Here is a 24,651-nt window from a genome sequence, read left to right as displayed (position 1 = left end):
CAAAGTGTTTATTCTAAAGTGTATGGGAATTAAAATTATATAAGTTAAATGAGTGGGTGCATGTCATTTCTTGAATACCCAGTAAAAGTCCAAACAGTTTTTCTTAAAACAAACAAACAAACAAACAAACAAACAAACAGTTTTTCTTGAGCAGATGAATAAATGAATGAATGAATGCGTGAAAAATGAATGCATGAAAAAACGGCTATGTATATATAGGCAAGATTAAAATAGAAAACACAATTTTGTTGGTTTATTTATATGTCAATAAAATGATTTGTACATTGGTCCTTGTTTTTCTTTTTTTTTTTTTCTTTCCAGGTGATCCTTGTGTTTGTACTAAGCATTGGGTCTCTTATAATCTATTTCATCAACTCTTCTGAGTAAGTAAAATCACCAGTAACCCTTGTCTGCTATGTCCATATGTTGCCAGCTAATTTGGAGTTGTCTGTTAAGAGTAATGCTTAACATGCCTCTAGACATACACACACACAAGCTCATAAAAAAGATAAGTGTTCTCCCCAAGAAGCACTATACACATTTCCACAGAAAAATGCACGGGTTTCCCGTGTATCCTATCATCATGCATTGCTAGGGGCTGGGGTGCTGTACACAGGTCTATTCTAGATTCTCTGAGACTAGAAGCCTCCAGCTATGGTATCCAACCTTGGACCACTTAGGAGGGTGTTCTATGCCTTTGGAGTCCTCAAGTGTTGAAACAGCAGTTCTATAGCTGTTTCAGGGTTTCTCATAGATTTCAAACAACTTTGGATGGTTTTGAAAAAGGAAAATGCTAGAGCTCACCTGGGATAAAGGAGCATGTTATTGTTTGCTCTTCTCTAAAGCTTTTCTCTTCTATGTCCAAGTTAGAATGGTTTCTTGGATACAACCCAATCTAATATGAACTCCACATTGATCAGCTGGGAATTACATTGGATTTCCAGCTGCAGTAAAATTGGGATTAAGGGACACAGAAATCAGGTAACTTTAGAAATCCTAGGGAAACTAGCAGTCATTCTTTTGTGAACTCCTTACTGATTTTTTTTAGGAAATTTCTTTAAATTTGGGTTCAGATCAATCCATTTGGCTTAGAGTAGCTCTGTATCAGAGGGCTATAGAATCCAAAATGTCCTGCCTGGGTAGATGGTCTTGCAACCAAGAAGAGCCACATACTCTCAATGCCTCTGATTCCTCATTGATAAAACAGAAATAGAACCAATAAACTCTATGAAAGGAAAAACAGGTAATTGTCCTGTTATTTTAAACGACATGTGCAGTCCATGGTTTTGTTTGTATATACCTCTTCCCACGAGAAAAGTAATTTCCTTAAGATGTGAACTTAAGTGTCTTGGATTAACCATTCATGGTAAATAATCAGAACATTGTCTATTCTTTCTCTTTATTTGGTCTTATATAGTCAGAGCTCTTAAAATGTACATCTTTATAAATTGCTCTTGTTCCTTTTCCAGCCCTGTTGGAAGCTGTTCTTCCTACGAAGACAAAACCATCCCTATTGATTTGACTTTCAATGTGTTCTTTAGTTTCTATTTTGGGTTGAGAGTAAGTATCTATGGAGAGTGGGTGTAAACAGATGAACACAACAGGTGCAACCCAGAGAGATCTGTATGTGCCTTAGTTGTACAATCTGCCTATGTTTTCAGGCTCTAAAACTAGACAGTCTGTGCCCAAATTGTCCAATGTATAAAGAGACATGAAAACTCTCTCTTGCACTTGAAACTGTATCTAGGCCAAAAATCTCAATGAAAATGAAATGATTCCTTTTAAATATCATCACTCTGTCACACTGTCCTCCGTATGGGCTTCCCACCTACAACTGAAAAGGCTTTGCTAATAACCACAAGCTAGCAAACCTGAGTAATAGCCTCTGAAACTGCCATTGGCTCCACTGATTCCACTGATGGCAAATATGCCATATAACTGTATAAAGTACATATCTTTGTTTCATCTTTGTTACATTCATTTATTAAATAATTCTCTCATTCCACAGGCACTTGTTGAAGATCCATCCTAGATCTGGATTTCATTGTATTTGTCCATCTGATGCTTATCAAAGACTGTATATGTGTATATATCCAGGTGTATATATACATTATGTGTATATATACATGTGTGTACAGTGTCTCTGTGTGTGCATATATATAACTTGTATTTTTGTGACCTTCCTTCAAAACTTAACTCTCACCACACAGACCATCAACCTCTTTTTACAGTAATCTTCCTCTGGAAATGCTTACTTTCTCAATCTAAATAGGGAAGCTCAGAGAGCAGGGTTGGCCAGCCAAGCCTCCAGACAGTTGTACTTTTCCCTAAATCTTCATTGCTCACAAATAGGAGGCTTTATCTATGTAATAACATATATCAGAAAGTTCCGGGAGCAGTAGGGAAGGTCAAAGTATTCATTCTGAAGTGTGGGAGTTGAGATCTGGTGAGTAAAATGGGTTCATTTATTGAATACCCACTTATAGATATAAGGACAGTAGAAGTGGATCTATACTAATATATATTCATCTATATAGCTAAGTGTACATATGTGTAGGTAGATATATATATTATAAATACACATGTATAATGGAATGAGATCAAAGCTTTTGTGGATGAGTGAAATATAGCTGAAAGAAGCTACTCTTATGTTCATTTGAAAAATGTTGAGGGTAACAGAATTTGGAGTTTTGTGTTTCTTACATTATAGTTTGTGGCAGCGGATGACAAGATCAAGTTCTGGTTGGAGATGAATTCAATTGTGGATATATTTACCATTCCACCAACCTTTATTTCTTATTATTTGAGGAGTAACTGGCTGGGTAAGTGTGTTGTGGGACTCAGGAACAATCTCTAAAAAAAAAAAAAAAATCCTCTATGTTCACTCACAAGTATCCTTCATTTTCCTTTAAAGTCTAAATGCTATTTAAAAATATTTATCATATGATTATACGGTTTTGTAATATAATTTCAGAACTTATTAATTTTTTAACCTCAGTGCCTGGTGATATAGCTGATGCACAGTACGTGACAGTGTTTGTTTATTGTTTATGGACTGGCTCATCCACACCCTCAAAGGCAAAGCCCAAACATCCCATCCCGCTGCAGCACCTTTATGCTGGGATTCCACATGGACTGGAAGAAATTAAAAGCTTCCCTTGGTCTTTAAAAGCTGTAAATCATCATATCCAGACAGGCTGTGACATGTTAGAGATTTATTTAATTATTTTTTTGTCTTTAATGTGGATGTATGAACAGCACATGAGCATGTGGCTTTTATCACTTTTTATGGAATTCTTTATTATTACCTATTACCTACCAATATTCCTTACTGTTAGAATTATCCAACTTTGTAAAGCAAAACATCACGTTGAAGAAGGCTGAGGAGCAGATCTGAGAGATTCTATAGTCAGGAGTTTAAGTGGTTTATGAGTAATTTACTGTCTATTCTGAAGAGCAGTTAAATTGAGTGAAGTGTTGAGTGGTGCTTATGATACTTGAGTCATGCTTCCACATGTTTTATGTTATTAGCTCAACAGCCCCATGAGGTAGGTACTTATAATTCCCATTTTGCAGATGAGGAACTAGAGAAGTTAAGGGAACTGCTTTAGATTGTACCAGCTGTTAAGTGCCAGGGCCAGGATTTGAACTAGAGGCCACGCTCTTAAATCTGCAGTGTTCTGTTGTATTTCAGCATCTCCCAGAGAGGAAGAGTATGAACAGTCACAATTGTGTTATAACCCAGACCACTCCCAGAAGTGACCCTCTTCTTTTGGCAGATTTTTCCTTTTGATTGCTTTGTAGGTTTAAGGTTCTTGAGAGCTTTGCGGTTGCTAGAACTCCCTCAAATCCTGCAAATTCTCCGAGCCATCAGAACCAGGTAAATGTGAGCCCTGCCTTAAGTCCTGCTAACTTGCTGGTTTGGATTAGGAATTAAAATGTAAACTGAACCTTCAACTCATTTCCCATCAGAATTTTAGCTCCCAAGATACTATTAACTCCTTCCCTCCCACTGTATTAACATCATATGCTGGCTGAGAAGTTTGCAATCACTTGAAAGTTTGTTTCTACTTTGTTTTGCAGAGTTGCAATGAACAAGGCCATTTAGACTTTAATTCTGTCTCTCTCCTCAAAAAACATTTTAAAAGTAATCCAGAGGCTTTGGTTCTACATACTTGCTATCATGAATCACATCTCTTCTGTCTAGGAATGTTAAGACAATTTCTGAGCACGAGGTGCCCAGTAGCAGCAGTGAAATTGCTTACAAAAATAGAGCCACCTAAATGCCTCAAAAAAAAAAAAAAAAAATTCCAAACTACCTTTGAGCAGCAATACTTCTAAAGTTTTAAGCAGTTCGGTTTAATGTTACCCACTGAAAATCTCCATGCCTCTACATCCTCCCTAGAAGCATCAAATTTTATAGGCCAGGTGGATTTCATTGCTAAGTGTTCATGCGTTATGGAACAGTGGGGACTGGGCTTTTCTGGTGTAACAGGTGGCCCTACCTTAAAACCACAGAGATTTCAGCTAAATTTTAGAGCTTTACTTGGGAAACAGAAGCTTGTCTGATCTCTTTCACTCAAAGATCCTGGTATGAGGTTAGCAATATGAGACATTTCTGTGATCCACTCAAAATTCCTTTTTATGAACCCATGCTCTGTATTCCTAGGGCACTGCACTTCCTATTTTTACTTTAGACAGTGTAGCAATCTAGCAAATCTATTTTATGATGATACACACATATCTTTAAAAGCAGTATAATATCAGGCTAGTGGGTATCATAACAAAGTGTAAAGTTTTTGGGCAAGTGTGTATGACCCAGTATGTTTAGAGCTGGACATCTGAGACTCTAATGTTTATATGAATCAAGCAGAGGATGCAGATCTATAGATCAGAGGTTGTGTCTGGGATCCCAAATTTTTAATAATGTTCCAGGTAAACGTACCATTGCTTCTACCCCATGAACCACACTAGTGTAGCCAGAGTTTAGAGGATGGGGTATTGTGTTTTTCTGGAACCTGTCAGAACCCAACAGCTTTTTGTCTTTCTTCCTCTAGCAATTCAGTGAAGTTTTCCAAACTATTATCAATAATCCTCAGTACCTGGTTCACTGCTGCAGGATTCATTCACCTGGTAAGCAACTCATTAAGCTCTCTAATGTTGCTGGTCAGCATAAACTTCTTTTCTTTAAAAAATGCAGGCAAACCTGAATTCCTGTCTCACTCTGTGAGGTTTATCATTTTACTTCACCTTTCTGGTTCTTCTGCACCCCCATATTTTTCACAAATACATGTTTCCTGCACTCAAGGCATCTATGTTCTGTCTTCCAACTTTCAAAACTTACTCTCAGGAAAGGATCTAACAAGCTTACCTTTCCAATGTATAAGCAATAGGTGAAACTTATTGCTATATCTTTATAGGGGTCTCAGCATTTTACTAAAGAATAAAAAGTCAAAGAAATGAAGGCAGTGAGAGATTTTCACACTAATAAAGCTGAAGAGTTGTGGGAGAGGAATTGGTGAGTTGCAAAGGGGAGCTTTGGGGCTTTCTTAGATCTCCTAAAATCAATCTGCATACATGGCTGCCTCCTTTGCCTGCAGGAAGGGCTCATTCTTAGCTCACATAATGGGCATTATAATAAATAGGTTTCAACAAGAAGGAGCTAACTCTATTGCTTGAGGACAGTTGAGGAAAAGTCATTAAAAATGCACATATTGAAGTAGGATCTTAAGAGCAGAGGTCTTTGAGAAAAGCAAAACAAAACAAAAAAATACAGCAGGAGTCTTTTCACTTGAGTCCTTCTTTCAAAATTAATTAAAGCACTAATGATAAAAAAAGAAAAAAAATAGTTACCATCTTCAGCTGACAAGCAAAATGTCAAACACCAAATGCAAACTATGGTATGAACCTTCAAGAAATCTGAAACCAGCCGCATCCCTCCTCAATCCTTAAGCAGGAGAGAAATTGCCCAGAGAGAAAATCACAGTAGGACAAGCAGATTCTGAGTCTAGAGGATTGCGGTGGGGTGCATGGGCTCACCATGAGAGCAGCAATCATCAGTGTCCTTCTGAAGACCTGCTGGTCATCACAGAATGGTAGGCAACAGAGTGTTATAGGAGAAACCATGGTACCAGGATGTTTTTGTCTTCAGTAGCAGTTCCAATGTAGGGCTTTTAGGCTGAATGTGGCCTATCGACCTATTTTATTTGACCTAATTAGTTTGTACTTTCTGTTATATTTTTTTTCTTGCTTTTATAAAGAGCTCACATAAAAACTCAAGTTTCTGTATTCTTTGGGAAAATACAAAATTCTGGCAATCCACTCTCCCGAGGCCACCAACAGTCCTAGTTGAAGACTAGTTACTCCCTGTTAATAGCACATGCTCTTGGGTTGGACACAGTTTCCACCAGGCTCACTTGAATCAAAGTCTCTTTCTTGACCCTTCTAAGCATGTGAATATGTGCCCTTGTTGGGCATCTAGTCACCCAGGTGAGGAGACCTCCAGTGAAGGATGCATGCAGAGCAACACAGAGAAGCAACCAAATGGCTTATGACTTAAGGATATCCACTGTAAGTAGGCATTCCAACATCTGGAATGTTGAAAACCTAGAAGAGTTACATCCAAGAGCAAAGAAAATGGCAGATTTTCTTGGGAGGATATTTGAAATGACAAAGCCAAATGAAAGCTATTTATTGTCCGAACTCACCATCTTTACATATACTTATTGGCCTTTGGTTAAAAATTAGCATCATTAAAAGGTGAGTATTAACCAGAAAGAAATCAGGATGATGCCCATGCGTAAATTCTGTCAAAAATAACAAGGAGCTATGGTGGAGGACACAGAGACATAAGTATAATAACAGTTATTTAATATAACAGTTTTAAGAACAATTATAAGATAACTTGTCCAAGGAAACAAAGGAGAAGTTAAGAAAAATAAATCTATATTTGAGAAAAATACAAATAAAAGGCTAGAAAAACTTTAAAAATCCTAATTTAAAGAAAATACATATGTTTTATTTTATTTAACTATTTTATTTATTTATTCATGAGACACACAGAGAGAGGCAGAGATGTAGGCAGAAGGAGAATCAGGGACGCCAATGTGGGACTCGATCCCAGGACCCTGGGATCATGCCCTGAGCTAAAGACAGATGCTCAACCACTGAGCCACCCAGGCATCCCATACATAAGGTTTTAAATAAAGGATTATTAAACAGTAGCAGGAGTTGGAAAAATGGGCTGAATGATATCAGAGAAAAGAGGGAAAAATATTACCAGAGCTGAAAACTACATTAGAAGGATCCGAAATTAACAAATGTGACAAAGACATGCTTAGGAGCATGGTAGACAGGACTGCAGCAAAAACACTGATGTGAAAAAGAATAAATTCCTCCAGCAATGTCAACTGAACATAAGATTAATGTTTCTGAAGAAAAGGACATGACAAATGGCACCAGAAAAAATGCTTTAAAATAAAGTCTTGAATCTATGGGTTAAAAGGTATACTATGTCCTGGGAAAAATGACCTGAAATTATTTATTCCAATCAGTTTACTGACCTTCAAAGATAAGGAGAGAAGCCAAGCAGAAGAAAGCAATGTCTATATAAGGGGGAGACATGAACCTAGCCTCAGATTTCTCATCAACATCAAGCAATACCAGATGGTGATAGAGTAGGGGCTGCAAAGTTGTGTGGAACTATAGCCTATCCTGTCATTTTAAGTATGCAAGAGAAAATAACACCCATGAGTCCCTTCTAAAAATATATCTTGATGATAAAATCCAACCACATAGGAGATGAATCAACACTAGGAACTCAGGAATGAGGAAACCATGATATAAAGTAGTGGTGATCATTATTGAACGAATTAAAAGTAGACTAAGGCATAACCGAGGGAATTATGGTTGGACTACACATATGTGTACAATATAAAGATGACATAACTTGTGCAAATGGTCGGGAGGTAAGAGGAAATTGAAGAGCATCCTTGTGTCCTCCTCTATAGCACTTCTCATCCAAAGTTAAACAACATGAAGTTTTAAAACATGGAATTTTAATTTTGCAATATGGAGTTAAAAGTGATATCTTGACATTTGCCCATAATCCTTTACCTTAACTTTAGCTTATTTTCCATCTGGGACTGATGGGTCTATGCTCACATGGTTAGGAGGAAGAGCAAAGTGGACAAGTAGACCAGCAGGAGGCTGTCAGATCTTAGAAAGGTGCTGGGAGGGAAGGAGGGAAGGTGGTTGAAACACTAAACACTCCCAAAGAGAGTGAGCTAAACCTTAAAGGGTGACTTAACTTGTGAAGGAGATTTCCAGGTTGAAATAAATTTACTTTTAATTTATACAAAATGTTGTGCCAGAATAGGATCGAACCCCTGTCCTGAGATGATGCTGTAAAAGACTCTATGGGGTTTTATCTTGAAACTGTCTCAAGCAACAATTTTAATCCTGTGGGAATATACATATATATAGTCATATATTATATATATATATGACTAAATACATATATATGACTTAATCTGTGTGGTTTAGACTGGTTTTATTGTAATGCACTAGTCTTAGAAAACAGTGAAGATTTCAGAAGTTAGTGGAAGCAGATTAGTAGACTTTGCAACAAAATCCCCTGCCAGCCATGGGCGTTAAATAAAGACATACGATCCCTTTCTTATTTTGGAGTAGGGTATTATAGGATTCTATACTCTTAACCTACTCATCAAACTTAAGAAAAATTCATTCTTAGGGGTACCTGGGTGGCTCAGTCAGTTAAATGCCTGCCTTTGGCCCAGGTCATGATCTCAAGGTCCTGGGATTAAGCCCATATTGGGCTCCTTGCTCACTGGGGAGTCTGCTTCTCCCTCTGCCACTCTACCCACTCCTGCTCTCTCTCTCTCTCTCTCAATAAATAAATAAAATATTTTTTGAAAGATAGACTTAAGAAAAGGTCACTTTTAGGGGATCCCTGGATGGCTCAGTGGTTTAGCGCTGCCTTCGGCCTAGGTCATGATCCTGGAGTACCGGGATCGAGTCCTGCATCGGGCTCCCTGCGTGGAGCCTGCTTCTCCCTCTGTGTGTCTGCCTCTCCAACTGTCTCTGTATCTCTCATGAATAAACAAATAAAATCAAAAAAAAAAAAAAAGAAAGAAAGAAAAGGTCACTTTAAAAAAGTGATCAAATACTTGAGTGAACTATATTATTTCTAATTTCTGTTTTAGTTCTGAACACTGAAACAAATCTACTTTTCTCAGTCATATCTAACATTTTATCATTTTTTGCAATAAATAAAAATAGAATAGCAAGGAAATATGTAAGCTATTTGGAAAAGTCTAAAAATGGAAAAACAAAATTTTATACATTATATAATTATTATTTGGGAGAAATCAGAGGAAAAATTCTTCAGGTTTTTCTTGATCACTGAAAAGATTTTTTGTTTTGGGGGCAGAATAACCTGGACAACTTGTTTGTTTGTTCTTCCTTAGACACTAGCCTTCATGTGCTTAAGCTCATTGAAATGAAGTGCTCATGTAAGTGCTTCTTTTTTTTTTAAGTGCTTCTTCTTTAATGATAACCCTGAGCTAGTGAAAAATAAGAAAAAACAATAATTAATCCATTTGAGAGCCTTTGGGGTCTCATGACTCTTGGATGTGATCACTTGCCCAGATGAAGAGAAAAAGATATGGGCAGCCAGTCCCATGGAGCCCTCCAAATGTGGGTTCAAGCTACCATGTCCTCTCAGAGTTCAGCACAATAAAGGAAAACAAGACTCACAATAACTACCCAAACTTTGCAAACTGTTTAGTGTGTCCTGGGAATCACTTAATACTTCATTTGGATTGAATTAACTGAAACTAATGCAGTATTTTGCCTATTCTTTATAAACTTTCCCTTAGATTCCATTCAGAGATCTTTCCTGAATCTCCTCTCTTTGGACAGGTGGAAAATTCTGGTGATCCCTGGCTCAAAGGTAGAAATTCACAGAATATATCATATTTTGAGTCTATTTACCTGGTCATGGCAACAACGTCAACTGTTGGCTTTGGAGATGTGGTAGCCAAGACATCCCTAGGACGGACCTTCATCATGTTTTTCACTCTGGGGAGTTTGGTGAAGAATATTTTTAATATCTTTGAATATAGCTACATAAACCAAAAACATGTAGTTAATGGTGAGAAATAAAGCAATATAGGTTTGAGAGTGAATGTTGCATTATTCAGAGCAGATGTCAAATGCAAATGGAAGATATTAAGAGCCCATATTTCCCAAACCACATCCCCTGGAGAGCATGATGTAATCGCTTGATTGCCAAACATGAGGATGACAGACAAAGGAGAACAGACTTTCCTTATTAGCCTCTACACTGAATTGGGCAACCCTATATTCCTTTATCTTTTGCCCATCAGTCTTTTTTTCCAAAGAGGAAGAAGGGCATTTGAGATTAGATTTGAAGAAAATTCTGTTATTTCCAGACCAAATGCATAAGCTCTCTCTGAAGGAGCATTTTACCTCAGATATGTGAGTATCTGCACTTGTCATGGGCAAAGGAAACCTCCTTTTCTTTTAGTGACTTGAATTTCAATTCCTTAAAAACCATTAACAGAATTCTCCATTCCACTATGGTGATATTCCTCTGTCCATTGTTACATCCCCTCATTTCAGTCATTTTTCCTTGGAGAGAGAGGCTGTGTCCCACATGCTTTATTTTTTCGAAGGCTTCAAGTAGTACCAGCTCCAGGAGTCAGAAAGGCAGTTAGATGTGAGTAGGGAGCAAAATGGGCAGGAAAAAAGGTTGCCTTCCTGCTTGTCTTTGCTTTCATCATTTTGAATGCTGCAAAGCACTTTATTCGATTTAAACCAAATCCAAAGGTTGAAGTAAGGAAGAAAAAAAATGGTCTGCCTTTTAAAGAGAGTTCACAGTCACATCCCTCCTAGATAAGAGAAAATTTTGTGCATCTTCTTTTCCCCCTATGTCAGAAAATAACGACACCTAAGATTTTATTTGCTGATCATTTTAGATCCTATTTGCGAATTATATACCTGAAATGGTAGAACTTTTTGCTAACAAGAGGAAATACACCAGTTCCTATGAAGTAGTCAAAGGGAAGAAGTAAGTATAGCTTTCAAGTATAATTTCTACAGTTTGAGAATTCCTACTAGTCACATATCCCTTTCTAAACACCTATTGTCTGGCCTAGGTGAATATATTGGCAAGGTCCTTCATTCAGTTAACAGAGTTGGGCTAAAATAAATACCATAAGAAGATATTTGCTATTTGATAAACACTGCTATATAGATGCCTAGCACTTAGTAAATAAACTAAAATGACAAGAGAATGTTGTCATTCCCTGTCAAGTGTTGATTGTGGCAATATTTCTACGTTTCTTATCACCAACTATTCTGATACATCTTTTACTAACTGTCCTATTCATTTTAATCATGTGATTAACTTATGGCTAACTTCACATAATGGATCAAATTAAAGTCACAGTTCAAATTTAAAATAATTACTTCAGTTCTGTTATCTTGGCCCAAACCCCCCTATACCACATGGGGGCTCGTTCATGGGCAGAGGTTTCCTAGGCGGAATAACAATTGCCACATCTTCTACAACACTTCATAGATCACCTGTTTTGTCTGTGTCACAACCACCTGTTCCAAAAGGGAAACAGAGTTGGTGCTATTTCTTACCCTATTTCTCTGTAATGTGTTACTTCAGTTTCCATTATGGTTTTCACATCTAAGAAGGAGAGAATGAATTGGAGATCTTAAATTTGAAGCCAATCTTTTTTATTTTGCCTTGATTGGCAATAGAGGAAGAGAAGTGAAATACAGTGAAGGAGGAAGTACAGTGAAAAACTTTCTTGGAGTGGTCTTTTAGCATAATTGGATGAAAACCAGGATTGACCCAGGAGTCTGAAGACTCTGTTGTTCCTTTGAAAAAAGATTATATTAGCTAATCAGGAATCAAGTGAAAAAAATTAAGTGAAGTAACACATGTGCCAGTCAATTACAAGTTATAACAACTATGAAAAATATAGCAATTATGATAGTTATTATTGTATTCCTGAAAAGGTATGTGTAATTCAAATGTTTGGATTCATACCCCAACATGGGGTGAACTGGGACTACTACTACTACTAATAGTAGTAGTAGTACTACTACTAATAAAAATGAGTTGAAAACAATGAAATGAACTACATAAGCCAAAGTCTGACCTAATTTATTGCAGGACAGGGATGTGGAACATATGCCAAAGTAGCCCAAGAAGTCTGAAAAATTTAAAATTAAGTTAGGCTAAATGTACACTTTCAGTTTCCTTAAATGAATAATACAGGGAAAAATAGCTTCTTTAAATGAAGGAAACCTAAGGAAATTGACAGCAATTTTTCACTGTAAAAGTTACATGCATAGATTTTTGCACCTGCCCTAGATATCTCCCCACTGGGCTCACTTTTTTTGTATGGACTAGATAGTTTTCAATGTGGAAGATAAACCAAAATGATCTAGAGTGTATTGCCACCTCTGCCATTTGTTTGACTATGAGAGAATCAGTGAACCATGCTGAGACTCTGTTGTTCCTTTGAAAAAAGATTATATCAGCTAATCAGGAATCAAGTGAAAAAAATTAAGTGAAGTAACACATGTGCCAGTCAATTACAAGTTATAACAACTATGAAAAATATAGCAATTATGATAGTTATTATTGTATTCCTGAAAAGGTATGTGTAATTCAAATGTTTGGATTCATACCCCAACATGGGGTGAACTGGGACTACAGAAATTTGACATTTCTTTTCTCTATTGGAGATGAATTCTTCAGTGTTTCTATTTTTAAAATCTGAGTAATTCAAATACCAGATGGATTTATAACTGTGTTTAAGCAAATTGTCCATATCTAAGTCTTGACAGCAAGATACTTCTGTTCCTCCAATGATCCACCTCACACAGTCTTGCTCCCTAGGTTCATCGTGGTCTGTGGAAACATTACAGTTGACAGTGTGACTGCTTTCCTGAGAAATTTTCTCCGGTATAAGCCTGGGGAAATCAACATCGAGATTGTTTTTCTGGGAGAGTAAGTGTATCTGTACGGTTCATGAGCACTAAATTAACAATTGAAATATGGGTGCATTTTTATAATGGAAGAGAATTGCCCTTGCAATATTCATAGAAAATTAGGAAATAACAATAAGCAAAAAGAAAAGAAAAGGCAATCTTATGACCAGGGATATCTTTTGGAATATATCTTGCCTGATGTTTTTCTGTGTATGTCCTAACATTGTCTAAGAGATTTCTTACTTAGGAAAGTATTCTATATTTATTATTATTACATATGGCCATGAAATGTGCACAAGTCTAGTGTACTTTATAATTATTATGCTGTTAATTCTTAGAATTGGAAATGTGAGTTCACGTAGGTGCAGAAAGTATTGTTTTTGATGATGTTTTTGTTCTATGAAACTTACATTTCCACAAGTAGAATCCAGGTCAACTATTTTGTGAAACACTGGAAAATGCATACTTCAAGCAAAAAGATTTTTCAGTAGGCAAAATGGTTTCTCATTGTTTTATTTTTTCAATTTTGGTTCCTACTGAGACTGAAAAATTTTTAGGTTTTGACTGTTTTCTTTTTTGATGAATGAAGGAATTTGTCTTTTCATTTCTCATATCTTCTTTTCTACAAGGATGGCTATCTGTTGCTTTGCTGACTTCTAAGCAGTCTTATGTATTTTGACATTAAACTTTTTGTGTTGTATGTTGTAAATATTTTTCTCTCTCTGCCTTTGTGTGCGTGTGTGTGCATGCATTTTTTTTTTTTTTTTTTTAGTACAGAGTGTTGGATTTACATGCACTAAAATCCATTGGCTCTTTCATATTGACATCTGGCATTCTTTGGCCTCTCTGTTCTAGAATTAAGCAATACCCTCAAGCAATGTCCTTAAGCTCTCTGGAATTGATTTTGTATAAATTGTTGTGAACCAACTTCCTTATTTTCTGCAAGTGGCTCATCAGTTATGCACACATCACTAAATAAGTCAGACAGATTTGAAATGACATTTTGATCTTATACAACATTGTATATGGAGTCACTTCAACCTTCACACATTTTATACTTAACATTTTGTACTTTTTACATTAGGGAATCCCCAGTCCACTATAACTTTGGGCTCTTGTATATGGGATAACCAATAAGTGTTTTGGACTCTTTCATGGTGCTATTTAGGGACAGCAACAGTTCTGTTAAAGTATCATTGCCTGCCTGTTTTCTCAGTAATTTGTATATTACTTGAATCCTTATTTTTAAAAATAGTTAAAGTGCTAAAATTAGTAATAAAGGGCTAATAATTATAATCCAGTTGAGACAGAAAAGGTTTTTACTTCTGTATTTTCATGGACTAATGTAGGTTATTATAGGTACTTATCAAGAGAATGAAATTTTTTAAATGATGCAAAATTCATCTAGAATTTTTCCAATTACATATAATTCTGGATGACTCTAAAATTTATATCCTTTGCCAGACATTCTCTGTGGATCCGTATTCACACAACTAATTGCTTATTGGATATTTCCACCTCAGACTTCATTTCCATCTCCTTTCATTTTTTTAAATTATTATTTTTTATTTTTTTCCCATCTCCTTTCAAAAAGCCCTCAGACTTAACATTTTCAAAAGTAAACTCCTCTCTTCAGCTAATAAGACAAATAAATATATATATATAAAGGAAAGAAACTGGCACTTTCTATCTCAGCAAATAGAACATTATTAGTGCAGTCCCTTAAAACAGAGACTGAAGCATTGTTTTTGCTAACTCTCTTCCTCAAACCCTGTGTCCACTTTCATCAAGATCATCAATTTTGTCTCCTTTTTTTTTTTTTATTTTTTTATTTATTTATGATAGTCACAGAGAGAGAGAGAGGCAGAGACACAGGCGGAGGAAGAAGCAGGCTCCATGCACCGGGAGCCTGATGTGGGATTCGATCCCGGGGCTCCAGGATCGCGCCCTGGGCCAAAGGCAGGCGCCAAACCGCTGCGCCACCCAGGGATCCCCAATTTTGTCTCCTTAATAAATACTAATTCTATTTCTACCCCTTCAACTCCACTATCACAACCCCATTCAAAGTTAATATTTTGTCTCTTCTCAGTTTCTGGAAAGGCTACTTTAATGATTTGTGCTTTTTTTCTCAGAAGCTCTTTTCCTACTGTTATATGACCAGTTTATTCTTATTCTTCAGCACTCAGAGAGTACTCCCTACCCCTAATTCAAGCAATCTAAATTAGTGTCTTCTTTTTTTTTAATATTTTAAAAGATTTTATTTTATTTATACATGAAAGACACAGAGAGAGACAGAGACATAGGCAGAGGGAGAAGCAGGCTCCTTGCAGGGACCCCAATGTGGGACTCAATCCTAGGACCCTGGGATCACGACCCAAGCCAAAGGTAGATGCTCAACCACTAAACCACCGAGATACCCCTAAATTAGAGTCTTCTAATCCTTCTTTCTCACTACTCCATTATATTTCCTCACAATCTGCAATTGTGGTAGATCTTTCTTTAACATAGCTATTTTTAAAATATTTATTTGTTTATTTATTTATTTATTTATTTATTTATTTATTTATTCATAAAAGACATATGGAGAGAGGAAGAGACGCAGGCAGAGGGAGAAGCAGGCTTCATGCAGTCAGCCCAAAGGCAGACGCTCAACCGCTGAGCCACCTAGGTGTCCTTCTTTAACAAAGCTATTAACATTTCCTTCTCTTACTGTATATTCATACTGCTCCTCTCAATAAAAGATGGTGTCTCTTCCTCTTCTCTTTGAATCTGGGCTAGCCTCTGACTGAGTTGATAAATTGGATGCCACAGAGATGACCCTTTGTTGGTTTCAGGCCTAGCCTTTTTAAGAGGGTTGACAGTCTCAACTTTCACTGTCTTGAAGCCCTTTGCCATCCTGTGATGAGTCAGAGTAACTTGTTGGGGAGAAGGCTCATACAGCTGTCGGCTGCTCCGATCACATAAGAGAGACAATAGTAGATTGTTTTTGTTTTAGATCAGTAAGTTCCAGAGTGGCTTGTTTTGTGGAAAGAGATAATTGATATAAATGTGGTCCTGGAAGTGGGCTGCCATCATAACAAAAGTCAAAATGTGGCTTTCTCCTTGGAACAGGTGGTAGGCAGAAGGTAGAAAAACAGTGGGGACAATTGCTATTGGGTGCAAGAAGAAGAGCACAATTTTGGTAACAATGTCACCAAAAAATAACATGATAGTGAAGGTGGCTGAGAAAATTTCCTGGAAGAATGATAAGTGTCATTTTGCTTCAGTATAATCATGTATGATGAGATATTGTAGGAAAATAGAGGTAAAAAAGAAAGTTTTTAGTTTTCAAGCAGAACCTAAACGAAATATAGAAGTTTCAGAACAGTCTCTCCAGCTGGCCAAAGAATGTCAGAGGTAAATGACCTCAGGGGGTAAAAATATCAAATTCAAGGTGCTATAAGATATTACCTTAATGTAAATGGACAGTATCCAATCAAGGGTGCAGCTGTAAGATCCTTTGTTAAGACCCCAGGGAAAGTTAAGGAGGTGACCTATAGATGCTCTTCTTGGGTATAAAAAGGGCTTCTATGAAGCTGAAGGACATTCTCCCCAGAGTTCTCACAGTCTCAAAATAGAGATCTGTCTCCAAAGGAATCCAAAGGGTATGAGTTTGGGGGCATGTACCTGAATAATATTTATAGAAAGTCATCAAAGCTTTAAAGAAGATTTTACTGCTAAATTAATTGCCAGCTTGGAGTAAATGGGACAAAGAGACTTCACAATGGAAACAAATGCATCTGGGCTCCCAACTCAGCACATGGCAGAAATTAGGCTGAGAGAGTCACTCAGGGACAAACATGGGCCATTTTTTAGGGAAACAAAAGGGGATCATAGGGTCAGAGGGCAAAGACAAGAACTGAGAAAAACAATGGATCGACTCATGAGAGCATAATTGGCCCCTAATCAAAAACATCTGAATCAGGGGGTAATGATAATATGTGCACAGATAATTTCACAGTTTTGGTGGACCATTCCTACATGCCATCTGGTAACCCCTCACATCTTTTGGTTTGGAGTGTCTGCTCTAGTTTTCCTATCTTTGCTCATCATGGTATGCTGGGCATTGAGTTGATGATGACTTGTCTACCTAGGTCATAGTCATCAGATGAGGAGGAGCTGTCCCTGAGGAGCCCCATTCTAGACCCGATGTAGATGACAAGACCCAGAACTTTAAGCTGATGCTTTAAAGAAATAAAACTTTGGGGAGACAAAATGAGGATATTTTGTCCAGGGGAGGGATGTGAATTCTTGTCGAAGAGTGTTTTAGAAGATGTCTGCCAATATTCCTCCCAATTGTTAACATATTCTACTCCTCCAACAAAAGTAGAGTCTGTTCACCCTTCTGTTGAAACTGGACCAGCATTTTGACTTATTAAAATATTAATAATATTAATAATTTTAAAATTTGACTTATTAAAATATACACAAGTGATATATATACTGGTTATAGGCCCAGCCTTTAAGAGGCCTGGCAGCTTCAGCCTCCAGTCTGTTGGAGCCCTAAACCATTATAGAAGTTCACCTACTCTGATGGACGGGAGGTCCATCCATGTGCCAGCTCTTCCGGGTAAATGCAGACATATGAGTGACTCCAACAAAATTGCATGGATCCAAAAAGAAACCCAACTGAGCAAATGAAGCCAAGGAATTTCAAGAAATAACAATTTGCTATTTCAGGCCACAAAAATCTTGCAAAATTTTAAGCAAAAATGAGAAATTGTTACTTTTATTTCTTTGGTTACCTGTTATTTGAGAAAAAAAATCAAAGATATGATATAAATTGTCATAAGGGTAAAATATTAATTTATATTCCTGTAAGTCAGGATACCTAGTGGTGTGCAACAAAATTATTTATGACTAAATTAAGCAGAAAAAATGTATAAATAGTAATTATATAGCTCTCAAAACTTCCAGAAGAGCCAGATAACTAGGCTTAGAGAATATACAACATAAAACAATAATAATGTGATATTTTATATTTGTTTATATTTCTAGGTACTTGGTATTTTCAGATGTTATTGGAAATTCTGTCTTATTAATTACTTTTTCTAGTTGTTTGCTTTTGGTATAAAACACAAAATTGACTTTTGTATATTAAACTTCTATCTATCCATATTATTCGATTTCCATTATTTAAATCATTTTTTATAGTGGTGTTAGGGGTTTCTATGTAAATAGTATTTTGAAATAAAGACAGTTATTTCTCTTTTCCAATCCTGTGTACAATTTATTTTAGTTTATTATTATACTTGATGAGATATCAAATATAACATTAGCAAAAAAATGGCAATTATATCTTTTCTTTCTCACAAAGAAAACTCTTCTAATATTTTGTTATTATGGACATCCTTTTTATTTTAAAGATATTCTTTGTGGTCTTAAGGATATTCTATTCCTCATACACTATGAACTGTGTTTCTTAATTGGGTAAAGATATTTTTATCAACATTTTCTTTGCATCTGAAGTCTCTCTCTCTCTCTCTCTCTCTCTCTCTCTCTCTATATATATATATATATATATATATACACACACACACACTTTTAATTTGTTAATGTGGTAAATTACATTGATAGTTTTAAAGTTATGGGTATTTTGGCTTTGTAGTATTAGCTGGAGACACACACACACTTTTAATTTGTTAATGTGGTAAATTACATTGATAGTTTTAAAGTTATGGGTATTTTGGCTTTGTAGTATTAGCTGGAGACACACACACACTTTTAATTTGTTAATGTGGTAAATTACATTGATAGTTTTAAAGTTATGGGTATTTTGGCTTTGTAGTATTAGCTGGAGACTATTCCCTCTTTTTAATATCTTCAAAAGACACCGTATGAAAATGGAATAATTTGATGTTTGAAAGTATGGTAGAAGATACTGTAATACCATTTAGAACTGGTGGATTTAAATTTTTGTTTGGTGTATGTGTGTGTTCTGCTTTTAGTTTGTTTTAAAAGATTTTAAATTATGGCTTCAATTTCTTTAATGGTACTAGGACTATATGGGCTTTGTCTCCTCTAGAGTGAGTTCTGATAAGATATATTTTCAGTAATTTGTTTTGTCTGAATCTTCAAAGCTGTTGCATTTGGTTATCTGCTGTATTCTCTCACTCTTATTTTTATCTTGACTTTTCTGTAGGTATTTTATCTTCTTCATTCAATATATAGAATTCGATTCCCTGAAATTTTGTATTCTCTCTCTCCCCATTGATTTTACTACAGCTTTGCCTATTGTATTAGTTTTTTATTGGTTGTTTTTTTCCCAAAGATATAGTTTTTGGTTTTGTTGATCTTCTTTGTTTCATTCTTTGCACTCCTATTTTTATTTTCTTCTTATTTCTTTGGGTTTATAAATTTCCTTTAAAGCATTGCATTTGTTGTATCCAAAAGCTTAGATGTTTAGTGTTTGCAACATGATTTATTTCTAAGAATTTTATAACATTTGTTATAATTGCCTCCTAACCCATGTGACTTTTAACAGTCTATTCTTTTGTAATCAACCTCTAACTTAAAATATATTGTGATTAGAGATCATAACAATTAATTTTTGTAGTATGTTGAGCCTTTCCTTATTTGTCAAGTAATTTGATAAATATTTGTTTTCTCAAAAAAAATTAAAAGTATTCACAATAGCCAAGGTATAGAAACAACCTAACTTAAGTGTCTATTGATGAATGAATATATATATAAATACATATATATAACACATGTGTGTATATGCATACTGTGTATAGATATACTTCCATATACATGCATACATACACATACAAACATATATACATACATACATAGTAGAGTACTTTTCAGCCTTAAAAAGGAAATCCTGTTATTTACAACAACATGGATGAATCTGGAGGGCATTATGCTGAAATAAGCCAGACAAAAAAAAAAAAAAAAACAAAACTCATTGAGCAGAAAGTGGAAAGATAACCGGTTGCCTTAGGCTGGGATGTGGGGAGAGGACAAGACAGGGGCTGGTAAAAAGGTACAAACTTCCAGTCTTAAGATGAATAATTTCTGAGGATCTAATGTATAACATGGTGATTAAAACTTAAAACATTATATTGTGTAATTAAAATTTACTAAGTGAGTAGAACTTAAATGTTCTTACCCTGAAAAAGACAAAACTATGTAAAGTAATGGATGTGAAAATTAAGTTAATGGGAAGAAGCCTTTCACAATATATACACATACCAAATTATCACATGATACATTTTATGTATCTCACAATTTTATTTGTCAGTTATACCTTAATGAAGGGAAAAAAGGACTTAGGAACATCAAGCTTGATGGTTTTTTCCTGCTTAATCAGTAATTAAGAGATGTGTTGAAATCTCTCATGACAATGACAAGTCAGTCATCAATTTAAATCTCTCTAGTTTTGTTAATTTTTTTCTTTATATATTTAGAAGCTATTTCATTAAATTCATCGTTGTTTTAAAAAGCCATATCTTTTTGAATAATCAAAATGTTTTTATTTTATACTGAACTTCATCCTTAGTAATTCCTTTTATTTTTTTTAATTTTTGGGCATCAACCTGATTTGTATTTTTTCTTATCACTGTGATTGACTAGGCTTGAGCTTCAAGCCCATGCCTGAAATAAGACCAGTATGGACTAGTAAAGGAGGATGGATGTTTTCCTAGAGGAGATTAGGAGTTCTGTTAAAGATATAACAATCTCTAAACCAAATTCAGGCATCTTTTTACATCTTTGGTACTATATTCTTTGCCCAGGGTCCCTCCTTCTTTGGAATTAGAAACTGTATTTAAGTGCAACATGGCCTATACAACTTTTATTTCTGGATCTGCACTTAAGTGGGATGATCTGAGACGAGTTGCGGTAAGAACTAGTATTTTTTCTTCTTCTTCTTCTTTTAGTTTCCCTAAGATGCAACAATTAAGATGATAAGGTATATTGCTCTTTTAAAAGTATTACTCCAGATGCTTAAATTGGAAGAAAATAAGACTTCCTCAATTTTAAAAACTGATCATAAAGGAAATGTAGTAATTGGTTTCTAATTCCTCCTTGACAGATATCAAGCAGAACTCACTGTTTGCCTATGCTTACATTTATTTACTTCACTAAATTCTGTCTAGTGCAGTTTTATTTTATAAGTCTAAGAAATCTGAAAAGTTATGGATAGCAAAAGTGTGTTTAATCTTCCCAACCAAGTAGGATCATTACCAGATGACAGATTTCCCAACTTTTTCTAAACACACTGATGTGCCTTCTGATAGGAGAAACATGAAGGAAAATAGCAGAAATCCCATTAAGATTGGAATGAAAAATAATGAGCAAAGTCCAACCATCTAGACAGCTTTCAATTAAGATCAAAGCCAGTTTCCTCCCATGTTTTAGGTTTCATAGACTCATATAAACAAAGGCTACAGTTTTTAAGATCAGAAATCTATAGTCAACATAGAGAATTGAAATAGAAAGTGATAGACTCAGAATAATCTTTCTTTTTCCCACAACTCAGTATTACAAGAGCCACTTCAATAATTTGCTAGACCCTTAAGATTCAGAATTCAGAGATATTGAATGGCTGCTTACTTTGGACCAAACATACTTCCAGTTCCTCTATTCTTTGCTGTCCCGAAAGGCAAATAAATATACAGGTAGTTGCTTAAAAACTTGGTTTTGGACAACAGGAAAAACATAAGCATCCACTTTACCCATTTTAAGGCAGTCTTGCATCTTTGTCAGAGCACTTCCAACCCTTACAGCATCTATAGGACTCATCCTGATGTAAAGACATCCTTTATACAACTCTTTCTCAAGAGTGTTCTCTTTCTTAGGGGAAATTTTATGACAAAACCATAGGAATAAACCACATCTTCTTTATCCATTTATACAATGGAATATTACTCAACCATTAGAAACGACAAATACCCACCATTTGCTTCGATGTGGATGGAACTGGAGGGTATTATGCTGAGTGAAATAAGTCAATTGGAGGACAAACATTATATGGTCTCATTCATTTGGGGAATATAAAAAATAGTGAAAGGAAATAAAGAGAAAAGGAGAAAAAATGAGTGGGAAATATCAGAGAGGGTGACAGAACATGAGAGACTCCTAACTCTGGGAAATGAACTAGGGATAGTGGAAGGGGAGGTGGGCGGGGGGGTGGGGGTGACTGGGTGACTGGCACTGAGGAGGGGCTTGATGGGATGAGCACTGGGTGTATTCTATATGTTGGCAAATTGAACACCAATAAAAAATAAATTTATAAAAAAAACAACCATCGGAAAACCCAAAGGGGGAACAGTAGAGTATTTCCCCTGTAATTAACAAGATGGTTGCTGTTTAATCTTGAAGAATAGGTGGAATCTGCAGAAGCATGCCTGATTATAGCTAACCCTTTGTGCAGTGATTTGCATGCTGAAGACACTTCAAACATTATGAGGTAAGAAGCTGACACTTTGTTTTATATTCTTCAATGCGGATTTTATTTTTTCCTCTTTTAAAATAAAGCCTAGTGTATTGGACTAAATAGGAAAAGATGTCATCTCTTATAGGCCTAGGTTCATTATAGTCCAGGTTTATGCCTTTTTTTTTCTCCCAAAGGCTGTGGAGATGTATGAATAAGGAAGTAAAAATAGAATAGTATTCTGAGTATCTTTGTGTTTCTCCACCCCCACTTGCCTAAAGTTTCATATGGATAATAACTAAGTTGAAAAAAAAGCAAGCATACAAATAACTGATAACTAATTGTTCAGGTAACACCATCATAAATAACATCTTTAACCCACCAAAAATAAAGATGCCATTTGTAATTGGTGAGCTCTGTTAGTAGACTTGACTTATTGGGTTTTCCTCCAGTAGTTCTGGTGAAATATTGTATATCATTTGGTATAACTTGCTTGTGATTATTGGCAAATGTCATCAAGATGGCTAGAATTGGTGTTGACCATCTTTAACTATGAGCTATCTGTGAGTGGGATCTTCTTGTATTAATTGCTTCAAACTATCATTGCGATGGCAATGGAATTGTGCCTAACCCAGATGAATTCTTGGTCCCCAAAACAAAATAAACATAAGTAACTGAAGGTGATTCTACAAATAGCAATAAGCTATTGAGAACATATGCTGTTAATAATACAATATATATGAACCAGACCTTAGTTTCTTAATATGTATAATGAGAAAGTTCAACAAGACAGTCCATGAGCTACTTCAAGTTATAGACAGAAATTCAATCTGTTTTTCCTGTAATTAATGTGTTTGAGTTTGAAGGCTTAAATACATGAAACAGTTTATTTCCTCCTCAAGAACTGGTTTCAGAAGACTAGAGTCTCCTAGTACCAAGAGCTGACTATATCATAGATTTCATTTATTAAATCACTAAAACAATAGCACTGTTTCCTGTGTATGCTATTAAACAGAACATTTTTAGAAAACAACATAGCAGTGAATTTTATGTGTTGTTTTATTATACTTACCCACACATCAATTTAATTCTGAATTTAATTTTATTGCAAAGCTATTGGATATGGCACATCACTGATGAGCATATTTGTTATTCATGTAGGGTTCTCTCTATCAAGAACTATTACCCTAGTACCAGAGTCATCATACAGATACTTCAATCCCATAACAAGGTATAATTCCGGCCTATTTATTTTCTTCCTCTTTCAGTCTATGGAGTTAAATGACTTACTCTATCTAAGTAAGATAACTTATTAATTTCTATAATTAATAGACCTATAGATCTGCACTCAAAAAGTTGTTTCCAATTATGGATGAAATTTGGAGTCTTATTAAGATTGTTAATCACAATGGGGCATCTGGGTGGCTCAGTCATTCAAGCATCCGACCCTTGGTTTTGACTCAGGTCATGAGTTCAGGGTCCTGGAATCAAGCCCCACATCAGACTCTGCTCTCAGCAGGGAGTCTGCTTGAAGGTTCTCTCCCTCTCTCCTTACCCCTCTTCCCACTCTTGTGCTTGCTCTCTCTCTAAATAATTAAATCTTTTTTTTTTTTTAAAGATCACTTAAAAATATAATTCATGGGCAGCACAGGTGGCTCAGTGGTTTAGCACCACCTTCAGCCCAGGGTGTGATCCTGGAGACCCGGGATTGAGTCCCACGTCAGGCCTTTTGAGTGGAGCCTGCTTCTCCCTCTGCCTGTGTCTCTGCCTCTGTGTGTGTGAGTCTTTCATGAATAAATAAATAAAATATTAAAAACATGTAAATTCATAAAGAAATATAGTTTCATACTTCAACAGTTGTTGCCTGAGAGTCTAACTTCCAATCCACCTGAATCTAGGTGCTGAGATCCTTTTCTTTGGGACACTGACAGCTCTGGGCATTATCTCAACTATTGGAAGCCCCTAAAAATTAATTAGGCTAATTAAACAGTCACAAAGGTTTGAGAGACAATGAGAAGCTATGGCAGGGTTGAATGATAAGGCTCAACTTCTACACAAGGCCATTTCTTCAAAACAGGGAAAGGTGGCTATTTTATCTAATACAGAATTTCAGGGGAAATGACAAAACAGAGGAATATTTTCTAAATGAAAGAATAAGATAAGACCTCAGAAAA

At 35.8% G+C, this 24,651-nt stretch overlaps 1 protein-coding gene across 1 annotated transcript in view; it reads left to right on the top strand.

Annotated features, from left to right (window-relative positions):
- Window positions 1-24,651, top strand: part of KCNU1 (potassium calcium-activated channel subfamily U member 1) — a 141,506-nt gene that overhangs the window by 19,214 nt on the left and 97,641 nt on the right. Inside the window, 11 exon segments of the mRNA XM_072762693.1 lie at window positions 322-383; window positions 1,470-1,560; window positions 2,711-2,822; window positions 3,805-3,880; window positions 5,058-5,133; window positions 9,943-10,113; window positions 11,022-11,113; window positions 12,968-13,078; window positions 20,838-20,943; window positions 22,431-22,513; window positions 23,639-23,708. Coding sequence (XP_072618794.1) covers window positions 322-383; window positions 1,470-1,560; window positions 2,711-2,822; window positions 3,805-3,880; window positions 5,058-5,133; window positions 9,943-10,113; window positions 11,022-11,113; window positions 12,968-13,078; window positions 20,838-20,943; window positions 22,431-22,513; window positions 23,639-23,708 — 1,050 coding nt within the window.

The sequence above is a fragment of the Vulpes vulpes genome, chromosome 7 (assembly GCF_048418805.1).
Source record: "Vulpes vulpes isolate BD-2025 chromosome 7, VulVul3, whole genome shotgun sequence".
Lineage (NCBI taxonomy): Eukaryota > Metazoa > Chordata > Mammalia > Carnivora > Canidae > Vulpes > Vulpes vulpes.
This window is presented reverse-complemented; position numbering and strand designations above follow the sequence as displayed.